Raw genomic sequence first — 13,673 nt, 5'->3', positions numbered from 1 at the left:
AACCTGTCATTACCACTTAAGCTTGTGCCCTTGTAATTAGGCTTGACCTTAAAAGTTGACCTCTGTACTATAAACTTCCAGAATAGGCTACCAGTCACTATCTAGCCCAGCCTGTAAAGCCTGCTGGCAGTCAGGTCAGGTCTGTTCTCCCCTTCCTGCAATGTCAAGGACTCTCCTGTGTTTTACAGGCTTCAGTCTTAAGAAGTCAGGAAATGGCAAGCATGTAATTTTTTGTCTGTATGCATTTCCATGGACTGCTGTATGCCAAGTCAGGCCTGCAAGGAGAAATGGGTAACTTACTGCCCCTTCCTAAAAGGGCTGTTTGAGAGTGCAATGCATCTGAGTGTTAGGCTCAAGAAATTAAATACTCTGTTTAGATGGCTTTGTGTTATCTCAGAGCTTCCATCAAAGAGAGGGAATGGTGGCTGAGACTTCAATATCATGCAGACTTTTCTAGGGGAGATGCATCTTTGTCTCTTTAATTTTGGATCTGTCAGTCCTGCTAACTGCACGTTATTTTTAAATGTTTCTCTTGGCTTGCTCTTTTCTGTTTTCCGTGTCCTTTGAATCCTGTTTTCTAGGAGTGAGAACATTTGTTTCAGAAAGATTGATCTTCGCGCTCCAAGGTGCCATCCTCACAGACGCCCCCTACCAAACTGCTTTTTATATGTAATAGAAGATCTTTATTCACTGCACATACCACATTTGCTAGTACTGTTTGGGTGCTTACAGTTAAAATGACTGTTTTTCAAAACCATGACTGTGTGGGCACTCATAGCTGCAAGGGGAGAAGGTTGTTTTGTTGGTGTAGGTACATAATTTCTCAGGCACCTTGCATGTGGCTGTGTTTGGTAAATACTCTCTCTCAGAGCCCTGTGCACTCCTGTCAACTGAACCTGTTGCCTGAGACACAGTTTCTGCTTACTGTCTCCCTGGTAATGTCTGGTGGATCTTCTTGTCTTAAGCATGGTGCATAGATACAAAAAAAATTTTAATACTGGACGATTGCACTTGTGTAACAAGCAGGGAGCCAGCTGTGAGCTTTGATAAGGTTTACTTAGCTTGCTTTGAGCCCTGTTAAAGATTTTTGTTGGGAATCAGTCCTAGCTTTGTGTAGAAAAATGGATTTTGCTGTAGAAGACCAGAAATTCTGCCCACCGGCATAAGCAACTGCAGGAGCACCATGCAATGAAATCCACCACCAGGCCCACTCGGGGATGTGTGCTATACTGCATACTCATGTACTACAATAGGAATGGCATGTTCTGCTTTTCTTCTCAAGTTTTACAAGGGAAGAACAATCCCTGAGAAGAAACAAAACTGTGAATAAACAAAAAATCTGTTTGTCCTCCCTAAGGTGCTTTCTGCAAAGATTTTGCTTGTCTGTGGGGATGAAGTTCAAAAGCTTTGCCTGGCAAATGTAACCATCATATTTTTTAGTAAGTGGAAAGCCTCCTTGCAGAAAGCCCTGGTTAGCCTTGGCACTGACATCAGCTTTATGATCTAAGGCCTACTGAGGTCACAGCGACGCTGAACTTGAGTTTAGTGCACACTGTGCTTGTAAAGAAGGGCCTTGGAAGTGCAATACTGAAACATATGGTTTCTCTTCTTGTTTAAAATTGTAGAAAGGAAGGAAGAGCCCTTTGCCAACCACTCCAGCCATGAAACCAGGCCTAGCATCACTGAGCAAATACCACCACCCGAGCCCAACTCCTTCACTGCATCTGCCAGAAGAGTAAGTGAATTTGGAATCAATGGGGACTCCAACAGTGCTCGAAAGCAGTAGGTTTTACTGGGAAATGGATGCTCTGAAACCGATTTTCAGAGGAGTTGTAAGACTTGAATTTAGGAAAGCATGATAGTATGCTATTTTGACAAAGATGCTGTGTTAGCAACAGTATAGGACTGACACAAAGGAGGATGTTTATATGATAAGGTTCCTCTTGAATCTCTTACCCTCCAAACCAAATTGCACTGTTCACAAGAGAAACCCTGCTTACCACAAGTGCTTTGTGTCGCTGTCAGTTCTGAGATAGCTGATTCCAATCTCTTACCAGCAGGAGATCTTTCACCAGAGCTGGTTCCTGCTGATGTATCAGTAGTGAATTTGGCATCATCATCTAAAGTGCCTCTGACTTGCCAAATTCAGTTGATTCAGTGGCATGATGTTACAGCCCAGTAAGTGTCTCGAGAGGATAAAGTTTGCATCTGACTACGATAGCTAGGCTATGAAAGCTTTTTAAAGGTGAAGTAGAGTTACTGAAATCTTACCTGAATTCTCCAGCTCTCATGTCACTCAGCTAGATGGCACCAGGAGACTCTGTGTTCTGCTGAGGACTTATGCTTCTGCTTTCTTTTTGCACCAGAATATAGAGAACAGCTGTGCAATGCAGGCACCTTGCTGAAGTCTGAAGCACTAGGTGCATGTTAGAAGGAAAATGTTTCTTGCTTAGTCACAATTTTTTATTTTTGACATGCTACTAAGTCTAACTTTTCATCTAGATCTAATGAAATAGAGCTCCTTTGGGCATTGTTCAACTCAGGCTGACTTAGCAGGGGAAGTATTAAAGGTAGAAGGATACTAGGACACGTGAGCACTTCAGTTAACCTTTTCCCAGCTGCAAAGTATTGTTCTCACTCCTTTGAGCTGTTTAACGCAGAATAAGGCTGTGAGGGTATAGAAGTGGGCCTGTGTGCAAAGCAGTTATTAATTTGACCTCAATCACTAAAAATCAGCTACTTTCCCTTTTCTTACATGTTTGATTCTTCTGTAACTCTCTTTGTCAGATTGGGTTTTATGTGGGAAAATGTGAGTGCTTGTGTTGCCCTCCATTTGTGGAGTTCTTAATATGTGCTTCTCCTATGTTGTCCAGAAATTACAGAAGGCGGCTTTTACTGTGGACTTGAGCTTTCTCTGAGGAAAGTGTCAAAACTACATTAAAGCATTAGAGCTGTGTAGCTCAGTAGACTGGAAGTGCTAGAATTAGTGGAGTACAGATTAACTCTGTGCATCTGCATTAAAATAACATTAGCTAAGAAACGTTGCTAAAATACTGCAGTGATAATTTTATCTTTGCAGTCTTGAGTCAATGAGTTTGAGGGCAGAGCTCCCCAGTAGCTTCATTTATTCTGGATAATGTCAGGTTTTGTGTTATGTAGAATATGGTATAATAATGCTTATATCAGCTTTGGCCGAAAGCCTTGTCTACCCCAGTATCCTGCCCTTGACAGTGACCATCAAAAGATACTAGAGAAGACAGAATCTAACTGGACTTCTCTCCTACCTGCTAGCAATTTACATCTCAGGAACTTGCTGAAACTGTGGTATTTTTTGTATTCAGTAGCCCTCATTGGACTTTTCCTCTGTGAATTTATGCAGTCACATTTTGAGTACCCATAATGTTTGGGATCCTGTAATGGCAAAGGGTTCTTCAGCTTAATTACATATTATACAGAGCTTTCTGCACCTGTTTCTTTAAGCCTGCCACACACTGGTTTTGTTTGCTGCCCCTAGTTCCTTTATGGGAAGTAACAAGGAATAACTGATCCTTATTCACCCTTCTATATGTCCCTGAGGGTTTTTTGTACCTTGGTCATATCTCAGCCTGGAGACTGCTGATATACTGAATAACTCCTCATGCAAAAGCTCTCTTGCTCTACTCATTCTTGTTGCCTTTCGCAGAATCTCTTCCCCTTCTTCTATACTGCTTTTAAGCTGTGGAGCCAAGCTGTGCATGATACCAAAGATGTGATTGTACCCTGCAGTACCACAGACATATAATGGTGTTGTGTTTCATATTCTGTTCTTTTCCAGTAATTCCTAATGTTTTGTTTGCTTTATTTCCTATACAACTCAGTGTTGCCCCGTGTCTTTGTAGAAGTATCTCTTGCGGTGTCCAGGCTCCATTGTTGAATGGCAGTAGGCCATTTTTTTTGTAAGACTTGATAACTATAACTGCAGTTGTACATTTAAGCAGTTGTGTATTTGAGGAATAATATATGCTTGTCAGAAGTGCCTCGTGTAAGAAAAAGCATGAAGGTCAATTCTGTAGTATGTACAGAATATGCAGTTACCTGACCATCGAAAGGTTTAAGGTAGAATGGGCCTCTACAAGCCTGTAGTCCAATCTCTTGCTTGAAGCAGGGCCAACTTCAAGCTTATGTCATGTTGCTTTGAACTACCTGAGCTCAGCTGAGTATTAAAAAGTCTCTGAGGATAGAGGCGCCCCACTCTCTTGCTCCCTGTCCCAGTGCAGCATCACTCCTACCAGGAGGTATGTCTTCCTTCATGTCAATTGGGATTTCCCATGTTGGAACTTGTCTGTTCCTCCTTCTCTTTTCACTGTAGACTGTTGAGAAGTCTTCTGGTTCCATATCCTCTGTAAACCCCACGCCCCAAGCAGCAGAGCAGTTAAATCCTTTCTTTGCCTTCTCTTTTCTGTGCTAAACAAGCCAGATTTCCCGAGTCTCTCCCTGTATGTGTTGTGCGCTCCAGCTCCCTGATAATCGTAACGGCTTCTCCTGGACTCTCTCCAGTTTGATTTGTGTAAGGGTTTTATTTGCAGCTAGTCCCAAAAGAGTTGATTACTTTTTTTGGTTTTCTGCCTTTACTGAATAATTCCCCCTTCCTAAACAGGTGCTAATAAAAGCTTCATTGTTCCTTATATTCTTTCTGCAAAGCTGGAGGAGAGCATTGTGTAGGCAAAGGAGCTGCACAATGACACGAGATTTCTTTCATCGTCTGTCCTTGGGGATGAGGGCACTACAGCAGTTTGAATCCCTGTGAGTTCACCTTGAACTATATCCTGTAATTAAAGCTAAGCAGGAAATCAAAGTCACTCCATCTTATGTCCACAAGTGTAGCCCAGCAAAAATTGGAGCTTGTTGAAACACTTTCAGTACTTAGATTGTGCCTTGCAGTGCTCTTACTTCTTCCAAATGTCCCTTTTTCTCCTCTACAGTTCAGTTGGCTCAGCAAGTCAGATGAGCAGAAGGATGAGTCACCTTCATCGTGGCGGCTGGGACTAAGGAAGACTGGCAGTCACAACACATTGAGTGAAGTCGCTGCTACTCGTGAGGCGCAGAGAGATAAGACTTCTTCTATCTATCGTTCTTCATCAAGTCCTCGGATATCTGCATTATTAGACAACAAAGAAAAGGTTTGGCTTTCAGCAAAGATGTTTTAGTGCATCCCAGTTGAGCAGACTTTACCTCACAGTTTAAGACCCTTTCATTTTGAGTTGTTGCTGGGGTTTGCATCCATAACAAACTTAGGTCTCTTTCATTCTTTCTTTTTTTTCTTTTGAAAATTATTCCTATCCTATCAGTTGTTCTTGCAGAACTGGAGTTCGGTGCCCCTTTGACCTAATTTCTGCTCGATTTGGAGTGGGCTGCCAGTGAACATGGCCTGTTCTTTACTGGAAAATATCTAATCCAGGCAGCAGCACATACCTGCAGTGGAAGTTCTCCTTCACTGTCATCTATATGGATTCCTCCTGTATCCACTAGGTGTATTTGCAAATCCCGTCCCATGTATTTGCTAGCTGTAACTTTGCTGCCCGTGGGTAGGTGCCCCATCCCTGGAAACATTCACGGTCAGGTTGGACGGGGCTCTAAGCAACCTGATCTAGCTGAAGTTGTCCCTGCTTGTTGCAGGGGGGTTGGACTAGATGATGTTTAAAGGTCCCTTCCAACCCGAACTATTCTATGATTTATAAATAGTTCTAGTTAGAAGCTGCTTTTATTCACTAGCATGCTCTTCAGGAAGTCATTTTCAGAACTGATACTTTTGTGCTGTGGTATGTGTTGCCCAAGAAAATGCCTTAAACCAGTTGTCCTTAGACAGAAGAATGCTTTCTTAGTTGAAGAAATTTGAACATGAATTTAATTGTCACTGAACGTGCTGGCAGTGTAACAGATGTGCAGTTGAAGTACTTCTTTTGCTTCATCAGGATAAAGACAACAAGAGCTATCTTGCCACAATAGCCCCCAGAAGACTAAGCAGTACGAGTGATATAGAAGAAAAAGAGAACAGGTGAGACTGACTGGACTTAATGGTCAGCTTCTGTCGTGTCGATAGTTCCTCCAGAGTACCTTTTTTCTATATTCAGGCTTCATATATTTTCTCAGCAGTCCCAAGTACACAGGAATTCACAATATTGAGAGCTGTCTCTGATCTATAAAAATTCTGGTATGTTGCTTTTCATTTAGGTGAGCAGGGCAACAGGCTGGTTTTTCCACCCCTGTATTCATTCGTATATGGTCTCCATCCAGGAAACTAGATTTATGCATACTTTTTCCTTTTATATGCAAGTGCCTCATTTTGTAGCTGGCACCTACACTTGTACTTCTGTCACTTGCTCAGTAGTCACCTTCAGTCCCTTTGTTCACACATCTGTCATTTTTTGATTCATTTGAGTTTGTGAACTCTCTGGTGTATGGAACTGTTTCCATTGTAGGGCTTGTTTTTATGGTGAATGTGTGTAGTTGCCCCTCGACAGAACCACAGTATAAATGGGATAAATATCTAGTATCTCAAGATATATTTGAGGAGCTAATCTCTACAAACAGGTTCTTCACAGTTTGTGCTAGGAGGAGTAAAATTTGAGCCTAGCCTTGTTTCCAGCCGCTTGCACGGTTGTGGTAGAAAGGCACATACAGAGAAGTCATTGTGAACTGTAATTGTGAAGAAGTCATGGCAGATGACCACCCTGAGAGAATTTCAGCACAGGCTGAAACCTGTAACCTCCCTGCTGTGTTCTTGCTTAATCTCAGCCAGTCACTGTGATTTGGAGTTTAGCAGACAATTTGTGTCTGCTGATAAGCTTGAGCAGTTTTGGCAGCGGCTCCTATTGAGTGGCATATCCAGCTGACTGCTGGTAAGTGTCCTTTGCTTGGTAAAGTAGGGAATGAGGAGAATTGGCCTGCATGAACAGATGGTGCCTAGACGTACTGTGTAGTACAGATTTTTCCCAATATTCTTTTGTTTCAAAACAGCTGAGTTTCACTTCACGGAACCCACAGGTGTCTGAAAGGGCATCAGCATGGACAGGACAATTGAGAAATGAAAAATAATTGCAAGCTGACAAGTGAATGGATTTGTGTTGCATTACAAGCTCGAGGTCATGTCCAAGACCAGAAAAGAATAGGACATATTGCCAAAGTGTGTGTTAGGAAATGGAGCCCTGATTTCAGATAACTATGATAAATAGGACTACTAGTAATTTATTGATAACTTGTCAAGTAGTTTTAGATATTGCCAAATATTTTGTTTGTTGTTTTCTGCTGCCAAGTATAGCAAAGGATTTGCAATACTCAGTTGCGTTACTGTCATTGCCTGGATACCTTGGAGAATAAAAACTTCCCCTGCAGTTGCAGTATCTGTCCATTTATGCAATGTTGTTTGATACAAGACAGCAGAGAGAATATGAAATGATGTTATTTATTATGTTAGATTACTTTTATGGACAATCTAAATTTCAATTGCAAGTTTTCTGACTAAAAAGGATCTTGTTCCTCTTTATGCAAAACAATACATCATCTGGGTGATTCTCAAGTAATACAGCTGGCAATAACAGAAACTGATGTTAAGGCCAGAAGTGGCATTTCAGTGAGTTGTGTCACCTGTGAACAACAGTGCACATAGGTGTAAGGGAAGGACTTGTGTTGTGGAACTGTAAAGGAGTCAAAAGCAGACTCCAAAAGTTGTTCTAAACAAACCTTGTGCTCTCTCCTGTATTAGAGAATCAGCTGTTAACCTGGTGCGGAGTGGATCTTACACCCGTCAGCCATGGAGGGATGAATCAAAGGGAAACGAAGCTCCCCATTCTGGTGCACCTACTACCTATGTATCTACCTACTTGAAAAGGTATGTCCAATTCTGTCTTACATGGTTTCCCAGGCAGTCAGTTCCGCTCTTAACATGCCTCCCAAACTTCAACCTCCTGCTTGCTGCTTACTGCATCAGTGTAACTGGCTTTGGGACTCTTCTGCTGAGAGCAGGAAATAAAAATTAAGGTTTGCCAACATTTGTCATGCTAAATAGTATTTTTAAAGGCCATCATTCTTGTTGATTTGTAAATTGCTGAACTGAATTTAAATACTCTTGTTCACATAATTCAAATGCAAAGTGTTTTCTCAGTTTTATGCTATTATTATGGTTAGATAATAAAACCAAAATTGATCATAAAAAGAGAATAAAGTAATTACGGTCTGAAAGCATTGTTCAAATAACTATTGACAGGTAAGTTGTAGCTTATCTTTAATTTTGGTTTATATTAGTCCATGTTTATGGCATCTTTATCAGAAAAGTGGCAGTGTTCTTCTGCATGACTTACAGCACTTGCTAAGGAGTAAGACTGATGTCTCCAACCATTTTCATGTGGCAGTAAGGAAGCAGTTTCTGCACAGTGTATGTGAAATTGTAGAAGCTGAATGTTGGTAAACTAGCCAAGCAGAATCAGGAAAGCAATCCTGTGCATAACTTCTTTAACTGACAGTATCTTTTACCCCTTTGGAAGGCAGAGGCTCAGTTTCCTTGAAGTACCAGATAATGGCTGTCTCTGAATGAGGTGAATGAATGCCCTGCTCTGTTAAGGCAAATAATACATTACTGAATTCTCATCTCAGTTGTGAGAAGGAGGATCAGCTCTTTGTGCAAGTACAGTGCCATCACCTCACCTTTATTTTAGCTAATACTGGAAACCATCAAAACAACATGTATAAACATGTCACGCTGCAAAGCCATTTAAACTGTGCTTAAGGAAAAGGGCAGAAATGTTTCAAGGTTTTAGATTGTGCTTCACCAAATTCTAGACCCCAAACTAAATAACTGTCCTGAAGATGGAACAATTGCTTGAGATATTTGGGAAGATGCGGAGTTTTTGTGTTCTAGTACTTACGCTGGTAGAGTTAAGTTGTGCTCGAGTATGTGTTTGTCCAATTGCTGAGCATACACAGACCTGTTTCCACAAAAGGTGAAACAGACAGGCACTTCAAGCAGTAGACTTCTCCTGATCTGCTGATCCATTCCAGTGACTTCACATCTATCCTGGGACATGATGACAGGCCAACCTCCATAGCTTGTCTCTCTCCAAAGGCAGTCCAACAAGCCGCAGCTGATTACATTGGAAAAATTTTGTCTCTTGCAGCTGGCATGCCTTACTGTTCCCTAGTCTGAGAGACAGTCCAGTCACTCACATGGCTGCCCGTTGAAATTTTACAAACATTGCCTGTTTATCTCAGCTAATCCAGAACCAGATTTAGTATTACATTCACATAGTTGTACTGTATTTCCTTGGTTAAACTGTACAGAGACTAGCGAAGGTTTTGGCTGGCAGTGGTATGTCACTAATACCGGTTTCTTGCTACAAAGGCTGAATTCTGGCCTTTCATAGGAGAGTGTTGGTTTACAAGCAATTACAGAGAATAGCTTTGCCAGGTAGGAATAAAGTGTACTTTTTTTTAAAGAGATCAATGGTTTTGCATTTTATGTACAAACAGTAAAATCATGATCAATTTGACCTCTATCCTGTATAGTTTTCTACAGGAGAGCACAGAGAAATTAAATATAATCATATTGAACTTCTGATTTCTCCAGCCTTGTGCATCAGCCTCTAAGATGAGGAAAGGCACCTGGTTGCCTGTAAGGGATAAGCTCTTTGTCATTTCCAAATATTAACAAAACTCTGATCACAACTCCAAAAGATAAAAGCTCATTCTGAGAGAGGAAGAATTAAAGTGAACATGACATACTTGGATGTTACTGAGAGGATGACTTCTGTACATCTGCATTTCCCCTTTACCTTAGCATTTAACTAATCTCCATAAAGATACCTAGTTATGTTCTATAAGGGCTTTATATGACCCCCCCAAACAAAGAGTAAACAACAGCAACAGATCAATCTTAAGATGTTGAAAATGGCTTTTCTTCTAAAAGGGAACAAGGTAACTTGCAGCAATGTTGCAAACGTTCTTCAGCTTTAGTTGAAGCAAATATTAAAGCGCTCTCTGTAATGGTAGTGACTGTCATTCATTCTGCTTTCTCTATGGGTGTACCACTAGCCCAAAAATTCACAGAACCCTGTTCTGACAGCCTGTTCTCCATGTTAGTGCATATTGGCCTTCAAACAGCCAGTTCACTTCACCTGTATATTAAAGGATTTGGAGGAAAACTGGCATAGCAGGTGGAATTAATTCAGCATCCTTCCTTTGACATCAGCCATGAGTGATACCTCACAGGAAGGGATCACACACACCAGAACGAAATAACTTTTTCACACAGTTAGTTTCTCCTTCATTTTACATATTTGCATATATGCCTTCTTACTGGTTTTGTTCACATAAAAACCCGTGCAGTGATTCAGGCCAACAGTCTGTGCATTCCAGACTGTTTCTGATAGCAACCGGTTTTGAAGGGCAAGTTGCAAAAGCTAGGATAACTTAAGAGCAGTCTTCCACCTCCCACACTCTCCTTTACTTCCAGCAATCATGAATTTAGGGGTTATACTTAACCATTGTTCTTAATAGCCACCACCGTGGCCAACTTCCATAAGCAAATCCTATTTTGATCTCTGCAATACCCTATGACAGTGTGTTCAAAAAAGATAGTTAAGTGTTTTGTGCAAACCTTTTTTATTAGCGTATGTGGAAGCTTTTTTAAGGTTTTGAAAGTTTTTAAGATTTTGAATTCTACTTGCCGTAGCTGTTTTCAAAAGTATTGCTTTTTATTGATTTGAAATGTTTCTTTCCATTTCATTGCTCGTTCCCTGATGGCTATGTTATGGTGATTATGTTAGAGAACGAGTAGCAGTGTGTCAGTGCCTTTTTTTATTTCCAGTGTTGAATTCTTTAGCATAAATTTGTAATCCTCCCTTTTACAGATTCATATGAACACAGATGTTAATTAAGAAGATTCCCCGGCTAACCTTTTTCTTGCAATTTTCTGGTCCTGTTCAGATCAAATGTGAACAATTGAATAAATGCGTTAGAGTCCTCCTCAAACTGTGCAATGCTACCCATGCAAGGTGACAGGGTGGGGAGGTGAATTCCTGTAAAGCTGGCAATGCCTTGGCTCCCCCCTTGTGAGCAGGAGTGTGTGCGTGATGCTCCAGCACCACATTTCTCCAACCCGGGGCATGTGCGTGTAGGAGTTGGCAATGCCATCACCATGCTCTTTTCCTCCATTCCTCCTCCTCCTTCCCCTCTCAGCTCCCTGACATCTCTGCTCTCCCAGGCACCTGGTGCTGCTTCCGTCCTCTTGTCTCCCCTTTTCACTCATTACCTTTGCCTTCTGAAAGGCAGCCCTTGTCAGGTCTTAATAACCCTCCCATGTCCTCCCTGACCAAGTTCCTTCTCTTTTTTGCAGCCACCCCTCGTGCCCCACCCTCTCTGTTTTGGGCTCTCCTAGGATGGTGCCACGTCAACCCTGCTCCCCACAGGGTTGCCACCACCTTTTCCCCTGCCGTTCCTCTTGTTCCTTCCCCTGGTGCACGCTCCACTACCATCATCTCCTCAGTACACTCATTTCTGCAACCTCACGGCTGCTTGCTCTGCACGCCCACACCAGCCAGGCTTAGCTCCCTCCTCCGAGCCCTCTCCAGGGCTTGGCCTTTTCCTCTGGTGCAGAGAGCCAAGAAGGGAGGTACGTGCTTCCAACAGGACTTCCTGCTCCCCCATAGTCCGGGCAGGGGCCAGCATTCCAGAGGAAGCTTTGTTTAGGGTCTGGTGGAGGTTGCTACCTGGTGACAATAACTTGCTTGTTCCTTTGTGACCTGGATGTGGCAAGCAGCCATCAACTGAAGAGCCCAAATGTAAGGTTCCTCCCCGTGGAGGCGTTCCAGGATGCCCCATTCTCTCCTTTAGCTTCTAGGGACCAGCTGCTTGTTCTGGGCTGGCTGGGGTCCTTGGCACATAAAACTGATTTGTAAATTGGGTGCCTAAGTGAATTGGACTGGATCCTTCTTCCAACCTCCTGTCCTTGGCTGTTGTACTGCCCCTTTCAATTTTTATTTCAGCCTCGGGCTGCTCTCTCTGACTCTTGCTCTAGTGTTGACTTCCAGTTCCAGTCTGTTGTCCCTGGCTTTCCCATGATCCTGCAGCTGTTTGTCCTGGTCTGCTTTTCCTCGAGGTCAGCTTTTACTCCTGGTGCAACCACTTCTCTTCCATGTGCACTGGCATGGGAGTTATTAGGATACAGGAGGTGAGAGGCAGCCTTCTAGCCTTCTTAGCCTTTGATCCTGCAGACAGTGCAGTCTGACCAGTAGCAACCAGGAATACCAGTTGCTGGGAAAGGCGTGGCAGGATCCTAGATCATGCATGCATGCTTGTTTGCTCTGTGCAGACAAGGAGCAGCCTGTATATGGGGCTCTGGCACATGCAACAAGGAGATTTTGCCAGATTTCATCAAGTCTGTTTTTAGAGGTGTGCAACTTCTCCCACTTAGGGTGGGTTTTCTATGAAAAAGGGAAAGGGTACATCCTCATATGAGAGCCCTTCTCTTTCTCTCCTGTCTCTTCTCCAAAGTATGAGCACTTAAACACTTACAGCTTTTCAGTAATAATGGTTTTAAGGGTTTTGTTTTAAACTGGCAAAATATGTATTTCCCTTGCTCATTCTTGAATATTTTTTGGACAGTTTTGCTAGCTATTTTCCAGAAATACAGAGTCTGTGCCAAACATGCCTTAAAGAAAATTAAAGCCTGAACTGATCATCTTTGCCAAAGCTTTAAGCCACTGAAAACAAGTTCTTAAAACTGGAAGTCCTGGGCATCCTTAGGGGGTGATGAAGCCCCACCTGCTTATGTCACTCTCTCCTTCCCTGCTTTAAGCAACCTCATCCTTGCTCGTTGTTTCTACCTTTCCCCAGTACACAGGGGTGCTCTGTGTGCACCGCTTTCACTGCGGTAGGGTTTTTCCCTTCCCTGGTCTTCACCTATTCACCTTCACGCCGTTATTTTCTCACTGAAACTCAGCTGGGCTTAGCTAAGAGGGGTGCTGCTAGCGCTAGCCTGTGTGAGCGACCTGCAGCAACTCCAATGGGCTCTAATTTCCTTGCATATATTTTGCTAAGATGTAATACTTGCTCCCTTTCCAGCTGAGAGCCCAGTTGTGGTGATGTTCTGTTGAATATTTACTGTGCTCTGAAGGACGTGATTTTGTGATGTTTTACAGTGCTTCATTTGGTAGAAGTAGTGACCTCAGCAGTCCCTACATTTCAGCCAGTCGCACTACATCTCTAGCTACCTCACCCACTACCATTGGTTCATCTACCTCATTGGGCACCCCGTGGCAACCTGTCTCTTCCTGTCCCACATCTCTCGGTGTGAACACTACTGCATCAGCCCGCCAGTATACCAGGTAACGGCTCACAGCTGAGATAACGCTGCAGAAAATCAGCATTCGGGTTGGAAGTTCTGAATTCTGGAGTGGATTATGGATTGGAAGTGCACTTCCATGCAGGAAGCGCTGATAAGAAATCCCAGAATGGTTATGTTGGACGGTTTCAGTAGTGCGTATGCACCAGCAGGCAGTTAACAGCCCGTATATGACCTTAGCTTCTTCACTCACTGGAGTGGTCAATTGTGCCCTCTTGCTACCCTGTTAGAGACACAATGTGTTACTCAGGCTGCTCTTGGGCGTTCAGAGTACAAGCTCTTGGAGTTCATTCCTTCTGCT

At 42.8% G+C, this 13,673-nt stretch overlaps 2 protein-coding genes across 6 annotated transcripts in view; one reads left to right on the top strand and one right to left on the bottom strand.

The window, feature by feature from the left end:
* The window catches only part of CSRP1 (cysteine and glycine rich protein 1), a 256,472-nt gene that overhangs the window by 69,966 nt on the left and 172,833 nt on the right, over positions 1-13,673 (bottom strand). The gene's annotated exons all lie outside the window — the stretch shown is intronic.
* PPP1R12B (protein phosphatase 1 regulatory subunit 12B) overlaps positions 1-13,673 on the top strand; it is a 124,945-nt gene that overhangs the window by 48,542 nt on the left and 62,730 nt on the right. For 3 of the 5 annotated variants that reach the window (XM_052814967.1, XM_052814966.1, XM_052814964.1), the window contains exons 9-12: positions 1,626-1,735; positions 4,962-5,159; positions 5,952-6,034; positions 7,742-7,867. In XM_052814967.1, the coding sequence (XP_052670927.1) occupies positions 1,626-1,735; positions 4,962-5,159; positions 5,952-6,034; positions 7,742-7,867 (517 nt within the window). Of the gene's footprint in view, positions 1-1,625; positions 1,736-4,961; positions 5,160-5,951; positions 6,035-7,741; positions 7,868-13,169; positions 13,356-13,673 lie in introns of all 5 variants that reach the window. The other 2 variants (XM_052814963.1, XM_052814962.1) reach the window with 1 other exon arrangement.

This window comes from Harpia harpyja, chromosome 19, assembly GCF_026419915.1.
Source record: "Harpia harpyja isolate bHarHar1 chromosome 19, bHarHar1 primary haplotype, whole genome shotgun sequence".
Taxonomy (NCBI): domain Eukaryota; kingdom Metazoa; phylum Chordata; class Aves; order Accipitriformes; family Accipitridae; genus Harpia; species Harpia harpyja.
Note: the sequence above shows the minus strand (reverse complement) of the source record. Positions and strands in the feature narration are given on the sequence as shown.